This window comes from Canis aureus, chromosome 12 (genome assembly GCF_053574225.1).
Source record: "Canis aureus isolate CA01 chromosome 12, VMU_Caureus_v.1.0, whole genome shotgun sequence".
NCBI classification, from domain to species: Eukaryota; Metazoa; Chordata; class Mammalia; order Carnivora; family Canidae; genus Canis; species Canis aureus.
The window spans coordinates 29,996,150-30,014,446 of NC_135622.1; the positions used below are offsets into that span (position 1 = coordinate 29,996,150).

The window sequence follows — 18,297 nt, forward strand, 5'->3', positions numbered from 1 at the left end:
ACATGACTTGACTAGGCATATACTCATGCCCAATTTATTGCCTTTGCTGTTTATTTCACTCCAAGTTTGATTGCCTGTCTCAAGTATGCCTTCCTTTCTCCCTATTTGAGACCTGTAGCACCTCTCTCTTCTGTTGAATCTCATGTCCTTGAGACCTCCATGTGTTTGCCATCCAAATCCTACCTTCACATTTTCAGTTTTGCTTTCTTCCATGATGACTAACGGATTACTTGTTTATCTCTCCACCTATCAACTTCAACCTCAAAGAAGATGGCCTTTCAAGGCACTGTAGCTTCTTTAGGAATGCAAAGATGCTTTCCTTTTTTTTTTTTTTTTTTTAAGATTTTATTTATTTATTTATTTAAATTTTTATTTATTTATGATAGTCACACACAGAGAGAGAGAGAGAGGCAGAGACACAGGCAGAGGGAGAAGCAGGCTCCATGCACCGGGAGCCTGACATGGGATTCGATCCCGGGTCTCCAGGATCGCGCCCTGGGCCAAAGGCAGGCTCCAAACCACTGCGCCACCCAGGGATCCCGAGATTTTATTTATTTATTCATGAGAGACACACAGAGAGAGGGGCAGAGACACAGGCAGAGGGAGAAGCAGGTTGCATGCAGGGAGCCTGATGCGGGACTTGATCCTGGGACTCCTGGATCACGTCCTGGGCAGAAGGCAGGTGCTATACCGCTGAGCCACCCAGGCGTCCCTAAAGATGCTTTCTTGGTGGGATGTTGTGGCAAACACGAAGACAGACTAGAAGGAAACAGAAACCCTCACTAAATTTAGGAAAACCCTTAATAGACAATGGGGACTCATTGGGGACCAGTGGATTTTTATCTTAAAGGGCTCCAACTCCACTCTACTGTGGAACACCAATTTATGTGCTGGTAGTGTTCAGGGCTACATTATTTCTAAAGTAGAGCCTCTGTAAATAAACGTAGGGTTATGAAGGAAGTCCAGGTTTTCCAAAAGCACACAAATGAAAACCGAGAAAAGCAATTAGAGCAATATTAGTTTTAGGCATTTACATCTTCTCTACAAGTATAGAGAAGAGTATACTCAATTATTGATCATCTAAGTAGCAGTAAATACTCTAGGATACTCCTCCCATAGAGCTTAATCTGTGGTGTACATGTGTTGGAGACACTCAATAAGCAAAATTAATGATATGTTAGAGATAAGTGCTATGGAAAAAAAAATAAGTGGTCAGCAAAGGCTTCACAAAGAAAGGCTTCGAGGAAGTCCAAGAGCAAGCCATGTGGATACCTGGAGGGTATCTACCCAGGATGTCTATCTAGCCAGGGGAACAAGCACAGAGGCTCCATATTGGAAGCATGCTTCTTTCCATTGAAAAATGACAGGCCAGTGTGGCTGCAGTAGAATAAATGAAGGGAAAGTGGTAGAAGATGAGATCAGAGAGTTTGTGTGTGTGTGGATAGTGCGGATAGGATGTAGAGGGCACGAGTAGGAGTGAGACCCATTAGCAGGCATTTGCAGTGATCCGGAAAGAGAGGTTGGGAAAGAGAGGGAGGCAGCAGTAGAGGTGGTGAGACGTGGTCAGATTTTGCATATATTTTGAAAGTACAGCCAGCAGGATTTGTAGAGGAACTAGATGTGAGTTGCAAGATAAAGAGAATGATGACTCCAAGGTGTTTGAGCAACCAGAAGGATGATCTGCCATTTACTGAAGTAGGTAAAACTGCAGGATAAAGAATTATGGCATTGGGGAAGGAAGGGCATCAAAATTTCAGTTTTAAACATCCCATATAGGAGATACTTATTAAACATCCAAGTAAAGAGGCTGAGGAGAGAGCTCAAGTTCAGAGAAGAAGCCCATGTTAGAGATACAAATTGGGAGTTGATCACATTTGGATGCTATTTAGAACATCTAGACTGAACAATATTATTAAGAAGTGTTCACAGAAAAAGAAGAGTGGCCCAAGGATTGAAGCACAGGACATTCCAACATTTAGTTGATTCCCAATTGAGCAGCTTCAGCATCCCTTGGGAACTTGTGAGAGATGGAAATTCTCAGGTCCCACCGCAGAATCCTGAATAAGGGTGGAATTCAATCCTGTGTTTAAGAAGCCTTCCAGGTGATTCTGATCATTGGTAGTTTGAGAATCACTAGGTTAGAAGCTGGGGAGAAGAGAGTAGAGACTGGGAATGAACAGGAGGAAAAACAGTTTTTCCAGGAGGAGGGAGTAGTCAGTTTTATTAACTGCTGGTGATAGGTAAAGTGAGAGCAAGACAGAACTGACCATTGGTTTGATAACAAAAGAAGGAGGATTTCTGTGATGGGGTTGGTTAACAAAAGGAAGGTATTCCCACGTGTTCAGACAAGTCAACTAGTGGTGCCTTTGTTTTAAATTTATTTGAGAGACAGAGCATGAGCAGAGGGAGGAGGCAGACTCCCTTCTGAGTGGGGTGCTTGATGTGGGGCTGGATCCCAGGAACTTGAAATCATGACCCGAGCCAAAGGCAGACTCTTAACCCACTGAGCCACCAGCCACACCTGGTGGTGCCTTTCATATGCAAGTTTTTCAAATAAACTGCCCACTCCGTGGCTCTTGCTAATGGAGGGGAGGAGGTGGGGGGGGGGAGTCTCCTCCCACCTGTCCTTTGAGCTGGTATGGCTGTGTTCTCTATTACATGCCCTCTCTCCTCTCAGCCCTAGCTAATCGGACCAAAAGCAGCCAACCTTATAAACCAGTTAGGAAATAAGTGTAACTATCTGTATAGCAGAAACCCAGTGTAATAGTAGCTTATATAAAATAGAAGTTTACATCTCTCACATTAAAGCTCAAGCTCTGTTCCACCAAATTGTCAGGGGCTCAGTTCCTTCTACGATTTTGGTTTGTCATTCCTTGGTTGTTAACCTTAGCCATGTAGTTCATGAAAAGTTGTGTTCTGGCCAGCATGGAGGAGCCTTCCTTGTCCCTTTTAAGAATCACTTTACTCTCATTTCTCTGGCCAGAAGTAGGGCTCATAAGAAATGTAAGCTTTACTCTAGGAAGGTTTAGGGCTACCTAAAAGTTGAAAATGCTATTAGAGAAAGGACAAATGGACATTGTGGCTTATACCCAAACAGGGGCAGTTAGGCTAATTTGACTTTCTTTCTTGGGAATTTGAACTAGAGACAAAACTGGCTACTTTATTGAGGGAAGATACTTGAGAACGTGCACCATCCTGAAGATACGCCCAATCCCAGCTGGCAGCTCCTCGAACTTCTCTGGAGCCTTGGGAGACTTTCATGTTCCAGTCGCCTTGAGGTCAGCGGTACCAGTTATTAACTAATAACTTCTTGGGGACCTGTGTCTGGGTTGAGGTGATGTCCAGGACTGAGATTGCACTTTTCATTATTCTGAGATGCAGCCTGGAAAGCTACTATAGCCTCTGTCCCCGCCACAATGGAAGGCGCAGAAGGGAAGCGATGGGGGCGGGGTGAGCATCCTTTGGGATGCAGGCGCCTCCCCTCCGAGGGAGCACGGCAGGTAAGGAGGGCATCCTGGGTAGGTGGGGGGTGCCGCCCAGCCCCCGGCCCGTCAGCCTCAGGGCAGTGAATGTCCCAGGCGAGTCGGAGTTTAGCGCGGCCGCGTACATCTTCTGGGCCGGGCCCCGAGTCGGCATCGAGGAAGGGGCGGCCTTTCGAGCAACCAGCAAGGGGTGTTCTGAGGGGCTCAACGCTCTTGAAGACCCAGTAACCGCGCGGCGCCGCGGGATCGTCAGCCCCCAGTGGGGAGGGCCACCTGGCCCGCGTCCCGCGGAGTCCTCTGGGAAGCGGCGTCCGGTGACGTGAGCCGCGCCCCGCGGAGGGTTCTGGGAGCTGTAGTTCAGCCTCGAGTTCGGGCCGGCGCAACTTGGCCCGGCTGACTCCTAGGTACCTTTGTCGCCAGGCCGGCGCTTGCTGCGCGTCGTGCGGGAGGTCGAGCCCGGTGTCGAGGAGGGCCGGGCGCGGGTCCTTCCAAGTCTGAGCGGCCGGAAGAAGGGCGGCGGGAGGACCCCCGGGTGGCGCCAGGCTGCTCTGCGAGGGTCGCGCGCGCGTTCCCGGGCCTCCCGCGTGCAGCCGAGCGGTGGACCCCCGGGGTTCCGCGCGCGTTCGCTGCACCCTTCTCGCGCGGCAGTCGTCACCCGCGCGGGCCGGGGGAGGGAGTCGCCATGGAGCCTGGGGGCAGAGGTGAGAATTTCGGAGGGATGCGGCCGCAGAACCTGCTGGAGAGAAAAAAAGGGAAAGGCTGCCCTCTGGCTGGGGCAGGCTCTGGAAGGAGAAGCATCACGTTTCTGGGAGACGACAGCCCTTTCTAACTGGTTGGTCTCAGGTTGGGATTTTGAGGTACAGCCCTGCTGGTCTTTAGGATGATGTATGCCTCCCTTGCCCCCCAAAATCACCAAATCCAGCAATTAGGCTTTTGATAATGACTTCGTTTTGTCTGCACAGGAACCCCGTCAGGTGGTGGAAGGAGATTGCTATACCCATTTGGTAGGTGGGGAAAGTGAGGATTCCAGAAGTCACAATTTGTTTAGAATTCTGGAGTTTTTTCCCTATAAGACCCATCGCTTTTCTAAGAATGGAGTATTGGATATGAAAAGCCGGTGTTCAAAAAGAATTTAACTAGTCTTCTTTCATCCTGTGAGCGTGGAATAGAACAAGAATGAATCATTACGTGAGGCACAGATGGACACACGGAAAGACTTTGAATATTACTTTGACTCTCACTCAGATGAGAGATAGAAATATGTATTTATGTGCCCAGATTTTCATAGCAGAGTCCTACTAGAGTTTAAGGGCAGAGGAGGATAGGAGGAATGGGAGGCAACGATCATACTTGTCTTGATTCAGGGATGTTGTGGGATTGTCCCCTGATTTCCTGTGTTGACTTTTCTTAGGTGACAAGTAGCTGCGTATGGCAGTTTCTGCAAGTTTACTGCAAGGCAAGAGTAATCATCATGGCTCCTGTCTCCACTTGTAGGGTTACTTTCTGAGGACTCAGACCTTCTCTATGCTGGAAACCCAAAAGAAAATGGCATGACCACTGTGCTGCTGACCCCCACACCCCAGGTAAGTTTAATTTCTTCTTTTTTTCCTTTTTGTTCTCAGAACAGAAATCCGGTTTCTTCCATTGTTATGGAGTTGCTCAGCTCTGATTCCTAGACCACTGATAAAATGATGAGTGATGAACTGACAGTAAATGCTCCTTACAGAAATTTCCCTCCAATATTACTTTGCAATTCACTTAGTGCTCAATTCACTCTTACTAGCTCTTCAGTGCTGTCATTGGTCTCATAGTCAGATGCAACATAATAAAAGCCAGTTTCCCTGCCTCACAGAATTTACTGAAGAAATAAGATAGAGATAAGGAGAATAATTAATCAGCAAGAAGATATATATATATAAAGATGCATAAATAACTGGTGCAGACAAGTCATAAAAGGCTTTGGAGGGCAGCCCCGGTGGCTCAGTGGTTTAGCGCCGCCTTCAGTCCAGGACATAATCCTGGAGACCCGGGATCAAGTCCCACGTCAGGCTCCCTGCATGGAGTCTGCTCCTCCCTCCCTCTGTCTGTGTCTCTAACCACCCCCTTCCCCCGCCGTGTCTCTCATGAATAAATAAATAAAATCTTAAAAGAAAGAAAGAAAAGGCCTTGGAAAAAGGTTTTCTATCCTCTAGAGTATTTGGGGAAAAAAATACTGGGATAAAAGCTGTACTTTGGAAAGTAAGAGAGAGTAGATAATTAGAGAATAGAATACAGGATTGTTCTAAGAGAGAGAAACTTCGTTTTTGGCAAAAAGCAAGTTGGAGGTCTTCCAGGGGTATGTGTGTCACCGTAGGGCGAGCTGGAATGTGGTAAGGGAACCTTAGGTGTGTTGTAGCCAGAGTGCAGAAAAACCTACACAAGGTCGTATTCCAAAGGTAAATAAAGCCCCAGGAAAGTCTGTAGAGGCCCAGCAAGATGAAAAATTCCTCTCTCTGATTGAAGGGAAATTAGTCAAGATGCTTCTTTAGGATCTGTCCTTAGATACTAGGGGAATGGCAGACTCTGTAGTAAAGGCACTGGGACTATTTGACACCTTCAGACCTGCCTCACAGTGCATAGGTCTGAAACGCTGGGGGTTCTGATTGGAAGTTGTAGATCTCTTTCAGAGGAAAGGGGAGAGAAAGTCAGTAGCCTCCACTGGACAGTTTCTGGTTGGTCTTTCTGTGTCTTCCAGGCCTAGCACATGCACACTGAGCAGCAGCTCCATAAACAAGTTTGATTGCTGAGGTTTTCTCAGGGAACTAAAGTCTGAAAGGAACTGCCAGTCTGTTACTAAAAGCATTATTTGTAAAGAGAGGAGACTGTACATACTGCATTGCTGTGTTGATTACTCCTGAGGCATATGGTCTTAAGGGACCATGAACTTAAATAAAAAGGGTAGTGATTTCATACTTCAAGTATTAAAATGAAGTGTTAACGTATGTGGAATTTAAGATACAAAACAGGAGCATAGGGGAAGGGAGGGAAAAATAAAACAAAACAAAATTAGAGAGGGAGACAAACTGTAAGAGACTCTTAATCCTAGGAAACAGACTGAGGGTTGCTGGAGGAGAGGAGGATGGGGTAACGGGGTGATGGACATTAAGGAGGGCATGTGATATAATGAGTACTGGGTATTGTATAAGACTGATGACTCCCTAAACTCTACCTCTGAACTAATAGTATATTATATGTTAACTAATTGAATTTAAATTAATAAAAGATTCAACATAAAAAAATAAAGATTTAATTATTTTGAGCAGGGAATTTTCCAAGTAGGTAGTTCTCTTAACTTTATTTTATTATGTGAATTGTTTTACCATTTGGAGGGCTATATCATAAACACTAGAATGCTGACTACAAATAGAATGACCCAGGATATTCATATGTATGTTCAGGGAGCTATGGCAAAAGTGGAGGCTCAAAGAGAAACTAGACTCTTTATTTGCTAGCATCTTGGGGACTGGTCTGTTTTAATGTATCACAATTAATGTTGTACAAGACTTTTTTTGTATAGAATTAGAAAAATTGTTAGACATCTGTCTTATCAGCAGTAAATAGATTCAGCTACAGATTCAGAGGAGCATTACCCACTCTGCTCCCTTGCCCTGCATTTTAGTAGATAATCTGAACTTTGTACCTGTCACATAGACCCAGGTTAGGCTTGTACCCCTGCAATAACTGATAGCCTTCTCTTCCCTTCCCCACATCTATTCTCCTGCACACTTTTACAGAACACCCTGTTTAAACTTATTCCTACTAATTCTTTTTCTCATGTTCATTCATCTGTTTGAGAAATACTTAACAGTGTTCCTGCTCTGTGCCAGATAACTAGGGTTGCTTCAGTGAGCAGAATTAGACCTAGCCTCTGCTCTCATGATGCTTACCATCTAGTAGGAGAGACAGGCATTAATCACAAAGTCCCTTCAGTGTATGCACAACCCAAGAGAAATGGAACATGGTGCTATAACTCAGAGAGCCAGGAAAGGCTTTCCTGAGGAGGTAACAACACCTGAGCTGAGATCTGAAGTGTGAGTCAGATTAAAATAGCTGAAAGGATGGGGCAAGGGGAGAGCATTCAGGAACAGAAAGCAGCATGTATAAAGGGGTAAAAGGGAATGTGGCACACACTTCAAGCAGCAGAAAGGCAGCCACCCATTGGAGCGCAGGGAATGTGGAAGGAAGAGTGTATGGTATAGGGTAGAGAGGAGAGGGAACAGGGGGTGAAGAGAGGGGTGGGTGTAAGGCTGATCAGGGCCTGACATGAGAAATAGCAAGAACACTCTGGGAACTTTTATAATTTGGGCTTGAGATACTGTTTTATAAATAAATCTACATTTGGTGACATGTACAGCAAACATCTTAATTTTTCATTTATATGGAACTGCTTTTATTCTCAAAGGAATACTAGAGAGAAAAATATTTCCTATTTCTTGAACTCCTTTTATTTTAAAACCATACCACAAAGAAAATAGTTCATAATTATATTTTCTCCCTTCCCCATGTCTAAAAGGTAAGTATTTTTGTAGTTCTATAATTTAATTTACTGATACATAAACTAGTAACTTGGTACCTTCATGTTTTATAGTGGAGGTTCCTTCCTACTTGCAGGTTACATGCAGTTCTCATGCATGGAGGCAAGAAGCGAGTCTGGCTACAGATATGCCAGAGAATCTTACTGTTGGAAGGGGGACGGTAGAGGTCATTTTGTCTAATGTCCTCCTGTCCTTCCTGTCTTCCTTCTCTTATGCTCTCAGTTTGAGTCCTTCTCAGAGGCTCCTGGAAGATCCCTTGGTGAGCACTGGTGTGTTTGGTTTTTCAGGAGTCATTGGTGATCAGGGATATGGCTGAGGCTCTCACCCAGTGGGGGCAGCTGAACCCTCCTCAGGGAGATGTGCCTAAGAAGCATAGGAATCTGGTCTTGCTGGGTAAGGATGGCTTCCTCCCTCCCTTTGAACTTACCCAGTGTAATACTTTTGCTTTCTCAGTTCCTGGGAGCTCTGAGAATCAAAGATTCTTAATCACTTTGTAAGTCCTGAGACAGGCAATGTCTACTTTTGTTTCTGGATAAATACCTAACTCTCCCAGAGTTAGAGACGGACACCTTTTGAGTGTATTTTTCTAGGCAGCAACATCCTTCTTCTCTACTCCCTAAGGATGTTGAGACAAAGTTCTAGTGAAGACACCTCTTGAGAAATGGGTGCTTATTGTTTAAATAGAGAGAGGTAATAAACAAGTGACTTAGTTATTCTGCTCAAATAGACCCCATATCTATCTTCCTACCTGCTTCTGAGCACTTCTGAGGGAGAAATCTAGAATCGACCTCTCTCTTTCTTTCTCTTATACTGTCTTCCCTAATGACCAAGGAAATAACCCTGAATAAGCTCTTTACCAAACTAATTTTTCTTTTCCCATGAACAGGGCTTCCAATTTCCAAGCCTGATGTAATCTCTAAGTTGGAGTGTGGGGAGGAACTACAGAGAGAAGTCTCAAAAGCAACTCATTCAGGTGAGTGATGATGTAAAACCCAGATGGTCAGTGGGCATCAAATGGGTCAAAACATCTTTGAAGTGCTTGTGGAGGAGCCTTTCCAGATTTCACTAGACCTATGGAAAATTTAAAGTGAAGTCCCTTTCTCCCGTGTCACACTCCAGCTCTGTGGATGATTATCTGTTATAAATTCATACTTTAAAAAAAATTTTTTAGAAAGTAAATACTTTCTACCCTTTAAAACCAGTTCTTTTTTCCAAATAAGGTAAAATGAAGTCAACATTTCAGTATTTGTTAATAATATGCTTGGGTGTTAGTCTCTAAAACCAGGCTTTTTCATGTATGTTATTTTATCTCTGTAGGATAATGTGACTTTTTGTCTCAGACCAATGACTAAAAATTGGTCTCTAAGTTTCCCCTGCCTTCCTCTTTATCTTTTTTTTTTTTTTTTTTTTTAATTTTTATTTCTTTATGATAGTCACAGAGAGAGAGAGAGAGGGGCAGAGGGAGAAGCAGGCTCCATGCACTGGGAGCCCGACGTGGGATTCGATCCCGGGTCTCCAGGATCGCGCCCTGGGCCAAAGGCAGGCGCCAAACCGCTGCGCCACTCAGGGATCCCGCCTTCCTCTTTATCTAAGCAGAGGTAGCATAGAATAGTGGTTGAATGCAGACTTTGGAACCAGTCTGTGTTCAAAGCCAATCTCAATTACATCCTAGCTCTGTGAGCTTTAACCAGTGAATGTTCCTCTCTGTGACTTAAATTCCCCAACTGTAAAATGGGGATAATGATAGCACTTAACTCATAGGGTTGCTGTGAAGATCAAATTAAATAATCCAAGAGAAATGCCTAGAATGGTATCTGGCCAAATGCTAAGCAAGTGATAACTATTGATTAGGTCCTGGTAACTTCTTTTGAAAGATATTATAAATTTGACCTGATCATTTCTGTCAAACTGGTTAGACTATCTGCTAATTATACTTTCCTTAGTCTTAACGTTGTCTAACTGAGGCAGCATACCACTGCTAGATTCCCCACTCTGCCAGTCTGTAGTCCTCTACCTGGTTTCAAGGCTTTTGTTACTACCTGCCTAACCACTTCACTTTCTTTATTCTCCAGCTTGAACCCTTAACACCAGATAGGTAGTCTCTTACTTTCCTTCATTAACTGTGTGTTCTCCATGAATTTTGGGGAATTTAATTCCTCCATTCCCCTTAGCTGAAAGTCTTTTGCCTTTAACTTCTTTCTACCCATTTCCCCTTTAAAATCTGAGGCACTGCCCTGATTATGATAGGTAGTTGAGAACGTTATATTGTACTGATTTATTTCATGTAGAGTCATGGTTAGAATGGATTTTTTTATTAAGCTTTTATATATTTGAGAGAGAAAAAGCATGAGTGAGGGTGAAGGGTAGAGGGAGAGGGACAAGCAGACTCCTTGCTAAGCAGGGAACCCAATGTGGGGCTCCATCCCAGGACCCTGGGATCATGACATGAGCTGAAGACAGACACTTAACTGACTGAGCTACCCAGGTGCTCCTGGAATGAGTATTAAAGAATGTTTAAGTTTGGAAATATTTAAACATTTTTTAGCATTTTTAGCTTTCCTCCCAAAATTCTTACTAGGAAACCTAGGATTTAGGACAGCTATCCTGACAGGTTGGGAACCAATCTGAGCATATAGGGACTTGACCTTCTTCTCCCTATATGCTGCTCTTTTGTTTTAAAGCTTCGTTCTGTTTAACTCTTTAAAGTTTGTTAGGTATGGGGGAATCAGAGGTGATCAGTTGCTTCCTTTTTTTATATTTTATTTTTTATCCTTTTTAAAGATTTATTTATTTGAGAGAGAGAGAGAGAGAGAGCGCGCAGAAGTTCAAGGGGCAGAGGAGAGGAAGAGAGAATCCCAAGCAGACTCATGCTCAGACCAATGTACTCAATCAGAGTACAGAGCCTGAGAGCCTGGAGCTCAGTCTCAACAACCCTGAGACCATGACCTGAGCCAAAAGCAAGAGTCAGATGCTTAACTGACTGAGCTACCCAGATTACTCACTCACAAAGCTTCTTAATCACTAAGCTTTATGATGATGTGAATTTTCTGATCTGCTCTACTCAGAATACTAGCTTAGAGAATACGTGTCTCGAGATGCCTGGGTGGCTCAGTGGTTGAGCATCTGCCTTCAGCACAGGTCATGATTCCAGAGTCCTGGATTGAATCTCTCATCAGGCGCCTTGCATGAAGCCTGCTTCTCCTGTCTCTGCCTCTCTCTGTGTTTCTCATGAATAAATTAAAAAAAAAAAAAAAGAATCTGTGTCTCATCTTGAGACAATGGAACCAACAGAGATTTTCATTTAAGAATGATGATTTTGAAGGTGAGTCTGTTAGCAGTGATTGGGAAATCCTGAGATAGGGAAAGACTGATGGCAAGGAGCTCAACTAACAGTGGTCATTCTCAAGACCTGAAGTGCAGAAGCTCCAGTGAGGGGGCAAGAGTGGGCCATCCCTGAAAGACTACCTTTTTCTGTCTCTGCAGGTTTTTAAATCTCATCTGCCATTTTCCCGTATGACCTCTGCTTAGTCTTATTCTCTGTTATTCTTCCTCATCTCCTACCCTCCTGCATAGAAGAGTGAGTGCCTGCTCACTCTTTCCCTTTTGTGCAGTTGCACTTCTTTGCCAACTCATCTTTCTTTTCTCAAGTTCTCTCAAGATTAAAGCTGTTTTTGAGAGCTTTCAAGTTCCTGTGTTCCTTATAAGCATTTTTCATTTGTTTGGTTTTCATTATTTTCTTACCACAGCAATTATTTTTCTTTCCCATGTAGGACATGATACATGTGTACTTTTGTTTCTTTCAGACTGGGAGACAAGACCAGAAAGCCAAGAGCTAACTCCAGAGCAGGATATTTCTGAAGAAGAATCAGCCCCTGCGGTGTTAATAGAAAGATTTCCAAAGGAAAGTTCCAGTGAATGTGAGGATTCTTTAGAGAGTCAGCAGGAAAACCATGAAAAGCATTTAATACAGGAGGTTGTCACTCAGAAGAAATCTTCTAGGGAGAGAAGTTACCAGTGTGATGAATTTGGGAGAAGTTTTAGTCAGAGGTCATTACTTACTCAGCAGCAAGGAGAGAGACTACATAACTGCGATTTGTTTAAAAAGAACTTAAAACAAAATTCAGATCTAATGAAGCACGAGAAAATTTGTGCAGAGAAGAAACCTTGGAAATGTAATGAGTGTGAGAAAGCCTTTAGTTACTACTCTGCTTTTGTCTTGCATCAGAGAATTCACACAGGAGAAAAGCCCTACGAATGTAACGAATGTGGTAAAGCTTTTAGCCAGAGCATACATCTTACTCTACACCAGAGAATTCATACCGGAGAGAAACCCTACGAATGTCATGAATGTGGAAAAGCCTTCAGTCACCGCTCTGCCCTTATTCGGCATCATATCATCCATACTGGAGAGAAGCCCTATGAATGCAATGAATGTGGGAAGGCCTTTAATCAGAGCTCATACCTCACTCAACATCAGCGAATTCATACTGGAGAGAAACCTTATGAGTGTAATGAATGTGGGAAGGCCTTTAGCCAAAGCACATTCCTTACCCAGCATCAGGTCATTCACACTGGAGAGAAACCCTATAAGTGTAATGAATGTGGGAAAGCCTTTAGTGATCGATCAGGCCTTATTCAGCACCAGAGAACTCATACTGGGGAGAGGCCTTATGAGTGTAATGAGTGTGGGAAAGCCTTTGGCTACTGTTCAGCCCTGACTCAACACCAGAGAACTCACACTGGGGAGAAACCCTATAAATGCAATGATTGTGCCAAAGCCTTCAGTGACCGCTCAGCCCTTATTCGTCATCAGAGAACACACACTGGAGAGAAACCATACAAGTGTAAGGACTGTGGAAAAGCTTTCAGTCAGAGCTCATCTCTTACAAAGCATCAGAAAACTCACACTGGAGAAAAGCCCTATAAGTGTAAGGAATGTGGAAAAGCTTTCAGCCAGAGTTCATCCCTTTCTCAACATCAGAAAACTCATGCTGGAGGGAAAACCAAAGAATACGGAAAAGCCTTTAGTGAGCATTCAGCATTTGGCCAGCAAAAGAGAATTCATACTGGATAAAGGCTATGTAAATATGGTACATTCAGAACATATTTATTTAACAATCACTAAGCGTGTGAGGGCTACAAAAGAATTTCAGAATGTGTTACAAAAAAGGATATTAGTTGAGAAGTCATTGCTGATACAGGACATAGCTTACTTAGAATGTGAAGGAGGGGTTTTACATTTTTTCAGTGCAGCAGAGGACTTTGAATTACCCTGGGGAAAGAGGAAGATTATTTCCAGCACCCTAAAGCATATGAAAGCTTCCAAATCCTTGTGAGAGAAATAGGGTGTGTGATGATGGAAAGAAGACATCTTGTCTGGGTTGGGTAGTCTCTTAATGCTAAGGAAATGAAGCTTGAAAGAAATGAGGGGTTCTTGAGGGAAATTGCAGAGGCAGAAATAAAAGATTGAGAATTCATGATGAGTTTGTCCAGGGTTGGGAGTAGAGGTGGAAGGGAAGGTGTCCTTAGTCTTAAGTCCAAGATGCTTAGGAGATAGGTGGAAAGGACCAAGAAAAAGAACTGGGAGAGTGAACTCAAGAGATGTTGATTGAGATAACTGCTCAAATGAGTGCTCCCAACTAGGGAAAATAGTAGACTTTTTAGTTGGTCAGGTACAAAGTCTCCACCCTGAAGCCAAGGAATGTTGACCTGGCAGTCCGCTTCTGCACTTTTTGTCTTGGAGACCTTGCTTACTGATTCCCAGCCTGCTAAGAATCCTGTTTAACTCCAGGGGTCAAGACTGACAGCCTACAAAGAGAACGCATAGAAGAGACCTTTGATGTTCTCAGTCTCATTTTAAGCTAGGTTACCTGAAAATGTGCTTATTTATAAAGATTTTACCTCAATCGTATATAGTTTGTACTTAGATTTATTCATAACCACAGTAAAATTAAGTTGTAGACCTGAGTTGACACCATACATTGGATTGTGAAAGATGTGAAAAGACTTTGAAATACTTACCTTTCACCATCTTTCTCTTGGGTAGAGGCACACGACAGCCTTGTATATATATATTTTTTTTTTCATTGAGACTTTGAAGGTTGTTGCACACATTTTGCGGATCATGTTTTTAGTTTTCACAAGTTTGACGATGTGTCTGGATATGGATTTCTTTGAGTTTATCCTGTTTTCTCAGCTTCTTCAATCTGTAGGTTTATGTGTTTTGCCATATTTGGGCAATTTTTAGTCATTATTTCTTTGAACATATTCTCCAGCCCTCACTCCTTTCCTTCCAGGACTTTGATGACACACATGTTAGATCTTTGAATGTAGTTCCTGAGGCTTGCTGCTTCTATTTTTTTCTAGTATATATTATTTTTTATCTCAATCTGCTCAGGCTATCATAACAAAATAATGTAGAATGGGTGGCTCAAACAAAAAATAATTTCTCCCAATTTTAGGGGCTTGGAAGTTTAAGATCAAGATGTCAGCTTTGGCCTCTGATGAGGGCCCTTCCTGGGTTGCAAAAGGCCACCGTCTTGCTATGTCCTCATGGCCTTTTTTTTTTTTTTTTTTTTTTTTTTTTTGGTGTTTGCATGTGGAAAGAGAGCTCTCTCTTCTCTTTCCTATAAAGCTGCCAGTCCTATCTGGTAGGACCCCACCCTCATGATCTCATTTAACCTTTATTACCTTTGTGAAGCCCTGTGTCCAAATACAATCACATTGAGAGTTAGCACTTCAACATATGGATTTGGGGGGCACACAGTTCAGCCCATAGCGTTCTGCCCCTGACTCTCCCAAATTCATGTTCATGCAAAACCCATTTGGTCCATCCCAACAACCCCTCAAATCTGAACTCATCCCAGCATTGAATCTGAAGTCTTACCTAAATATCACATAAATCACATATGAATGAGGCTTGAGGTAGAATTTATCCTGAGGCAAAATTCTTGTTCAGCTGTGAACCTGTGATAAGTTATATGCTTCCATAATATGACTGTGGGACAGGCATTTGATAGATACTCTCATTCCAAAAGGGAGAAAGAGGAAAGAAGGAGTGAGGGGTCTCAAGCAAGTCCAAAACCCAGCAAGACAAATTCCATTAAATCTTAAGTCTTGAGAATGATTCTGTTTGGCTTGATGCCCCACATTACAGACCCACTGGTACAGCAGTCTCACCACCAAGGCTCTGCTGGGCAGCCCTGCCTCCAGAACTTTGGATGGAGGTCAACCAGCCTATTGACACTGAGGTGATGTCCCCACCTTTTGAAACAGGAGGCAGCCTGATGATCCTGACATTGACATTGACTTTGTTGAAGCATAGAGCACATTTGTATCTGAGTAGCTTTATTGTACAGTCCTGTAGGATATAAGAAGTCTGACAGTCTTCCTCCATTTGTTTAGTTTTTCTGTCCCTTGAGTCCCCACTGGCATGTTTCTGCTGGTGTAATCCCCTTTTTATTCCTGGCTTCTGTGGAGATGGCTGAACTTAATCATACCCATGAGTCACATCCATGATCTCTTTTTCAGGTGGTGGTTAAGCCACACCTTTAGTGTTCTTTATAGAACAAACTTTCTCATACTTTGCAATATAGGTGGACAGAATTTTCCAAATCTCCCAAGTTCTGGGGTATGTTTGTTTGTTTTTCTTAACAATTCCTTCTTCAATTTCTCTGTCACCTCTCTCATTTTGTTATAAGCAGTAAGGAGGGCCCAAGCTGCACCTTCATCACTTTGCTTGGAAATCTCCCATGTTAAATGTCCACAGTTTCTTTGCTCACAAGTTCTACCTTCCACAAAACACTAGAACACCATTCAGCCGAGTTCTTTGCCACTTTACAACAGGGTTGCCTTACTTCCAGTTTCCAAACACGTTCCTCATTTCTGTCTGAGAACTCATCAGAATGGTCTTTGACATCCATATTTATAGCGTGCACCTCAAAAGTCTGCCAGCCTCTACCCAAAAGGTGCTTCCACATTTTTAGGTATTGGTTAGAGCAACGCCCTTCTTCTAGGTACCAAAATCTGTTCATCTGCTTGAAGGCACCATAACAAAATACTATAGACTGGAGGACTGAAACAACAGAAGTTAATTGCTCACCATTCTAGAGGCTGGGAAGGCCAAGATCAAGGTGCCAGCTGTCTTGGTTTCTGGTAAGAGGATTCTCTTCCTGCTTGTAGATGGCCACGTTCTTGCTGTGTCCTCACAATCCGTCCTCAGTGCATGTGTGTGGAGAGAATTCTCTCTTCCTCTTCTTACAAGGCTACCAATCCTATCAGCTTAAGACCCAATACTTATGACCTCATTTAACCTTAATTACCTTCTAAAATCCCTCTCACTAAATACAGTCACAATGGCTAGGGCTTCCTTTTCTTTTTAATATTTTATTTATTTATTCATGAGAGATAGAGAGGCAGAGACACAGGCAGAGGGAGAAGCAGGCTCCATGCAGGGAACCCAACATGGGACTTGATCCCGGGTCTCCAGGATCAGGCCCTAGACTGAAGGTGGCGCTAAACAGCTGAACTACCGGGGCTGCCCCAAGATGGTAAGGGCTTCCAACATGAATTGGCAGTGGTTAGGGGATGGTTGACACACAATTCCATCCATAGTAATTTTCTCTCTGTCACTCAAAGTTGGGTATTTTATATTGTTCTGTCTTCAACTTCACTGACTCTTTCCTTTGCCCCTTCCATTCTGATGTTGACTCCCATCATTGGGTTTTATTTCAGTTATATTTTCAGTTGCATTTGGTTCTCTGTATTCTATATACTGGAACTATTTTTAAAATTTGTGTCAAGCATGTTTGTCATTGCTCATTGAGGCATTTTTATGATGGCTATTTTAAAATCTTTATCAGTTAATTCTAACATCTGTGTCATTTCAGTGTTGACCTCCATAGGTTTTCTCATTCAGGTTGAGATTTTCCTGGTTCGGTGTGTGATGGTGATTTTCAGTTGAAATCTGAGCATTTTGAGTATTAATGTTATGAGATTCTGTGTCCAATTAAAGCTTCTGTGTGGCAGGCCTCCTCTAATACTGTTCTGTGGAGAAGGGATTGAGGGGATACTGCTTATTGCTGTAAGTTGGTGTTGGAAGTGCAAGTTCATCATTGGCCTCAACCAACACCTGGATAAAGGTCCTCACTACTGCCAGGAAGGGGTAGGAGTTACAATTCCTCACCAGGTCTCTACTGACATCACACCATCAAGGAAGGAGAGAGATGTCCCTGGGTAGGATTGGAAGCCTACTCTCCATATGGTCTCCAATGATACTGCCAACGTGGGATGGGGAAAGGGTTGGTTTGGAAAATTCTGTCCCTGACTTGACCCTCTCTGATGCCACTGTGGTGTGGGGGTGGAGCACTGAGGAGCCTCATTATGGACTGGTGAGTGTAGAATGTAGGCTCCCCACTTGGTCTTTGACTGGAGTAGGTTGGGTATTGTCTAAAAATTTTCTGTCTTGCTAGGCCACTTCTTTCCTCATTCTTTGTCCAAAAAGAATAGACTTTCTTGGGCCTTTTTTGTTTTGTTTGGTCTGAGCCCATTGGCATTTCTCAGTTGCTAGCTTCTTCAGAATCCAGTCTGGGATAGATGAGGCAAAAGGAAACACAAGGAGCTCTGTGCTGTGTTGTTCTTCAGGTCCTGAGGTCCCCAGCCAGTCTGTATTCTCTCCACCTTTCAGAATCTTATGTTGTTTTATACAGAATGTCCATGATTTTTAGCTGTACTTTGAGAAATAGGGAAAAGCACTGCTACATATTTCCCATGACATCCTTTCATTTGACACCAAAATAGCAGGTCAAGTTGTCAAAGTTTTGTGGCGTACATAGGTCATTTGCAACCAGTTAGGATTAAGTACCAAGGGTAGCCCTGGTGGCACAGCAGTTTAGCGCCGCCTGCAGCCCAGGGCGTGATCCTGGAGACCCTGGATGGAGTCCCACGTCAGGCTCTCTGCATGGAGCCTGCTTCTCCCTCTGCCTGTGTCTCTGCCTCTCTCTCTCTGTCTCTATGAGTAAATAAATAAAATCTTAAAAAAAAAAAAAAAAAGTACCAAGAGGAATGCTCACATGTTCCTCAAATTTAAGTTGCCAAGTTGGTAGGTAGAAACTACCAGGCTGCAAGGTTCATCTAGCTTTCAAGGAACTATAGTGTTTAAGTTGAGGAAATGCCAGTATTTAATTGCAGATTACAAATTTCAGCAGGAAAGATAGATGTGATTAAGAATATAAACATATAAA

General features: G+C 43.3%; 1 protein-coding gene across 5 annotated transcripts in view; it reads left to right on the top strand.

Moving 5' to 3' along the window:
* ZNF892 (zinc finger protein 892) overlaps window positions 1-18,297 on the top strand; it is a 21,056-nt gene extending 2,759 nt beyond the window's left edge. The window contains exons 2-6 of one of the 5 annotated variants that reach the window (XM_077843352.1): window positions 3,144-4,183; window positions 4,894-5,065; window positions 8,344-8,449; window positions 8,943-9,029; window positions 11,860-18,297. In XM_077843352.1, coding sequence (XP_077699478.1) covers window positions 5,033-5,065; window positions 8,344-8,449; window positions 8,943-9,029; window positions 11,860-13,130 — 1,497 coding nt within the window. In that variant the 5' untranslated portion in view covers window positions 3,144-4,183; window positions 4,894-5,032 and the 3' untranslated portion in view covers window positions 13,131-18,297. Of the gene's footprint in view, window positions 1-3,143; window positions 4,184-4,211; window positions 4,487-4,893; window positions 5,066-8,343; window positions 8,450-8,942; window positions 9,030-11,859 lie in introns of those variants that run through there. The other 4 variants (XM_077843349.1, XM_077843353.1, XM_077843355.1 and 1 more) reach the window with 4 other exon arrangements.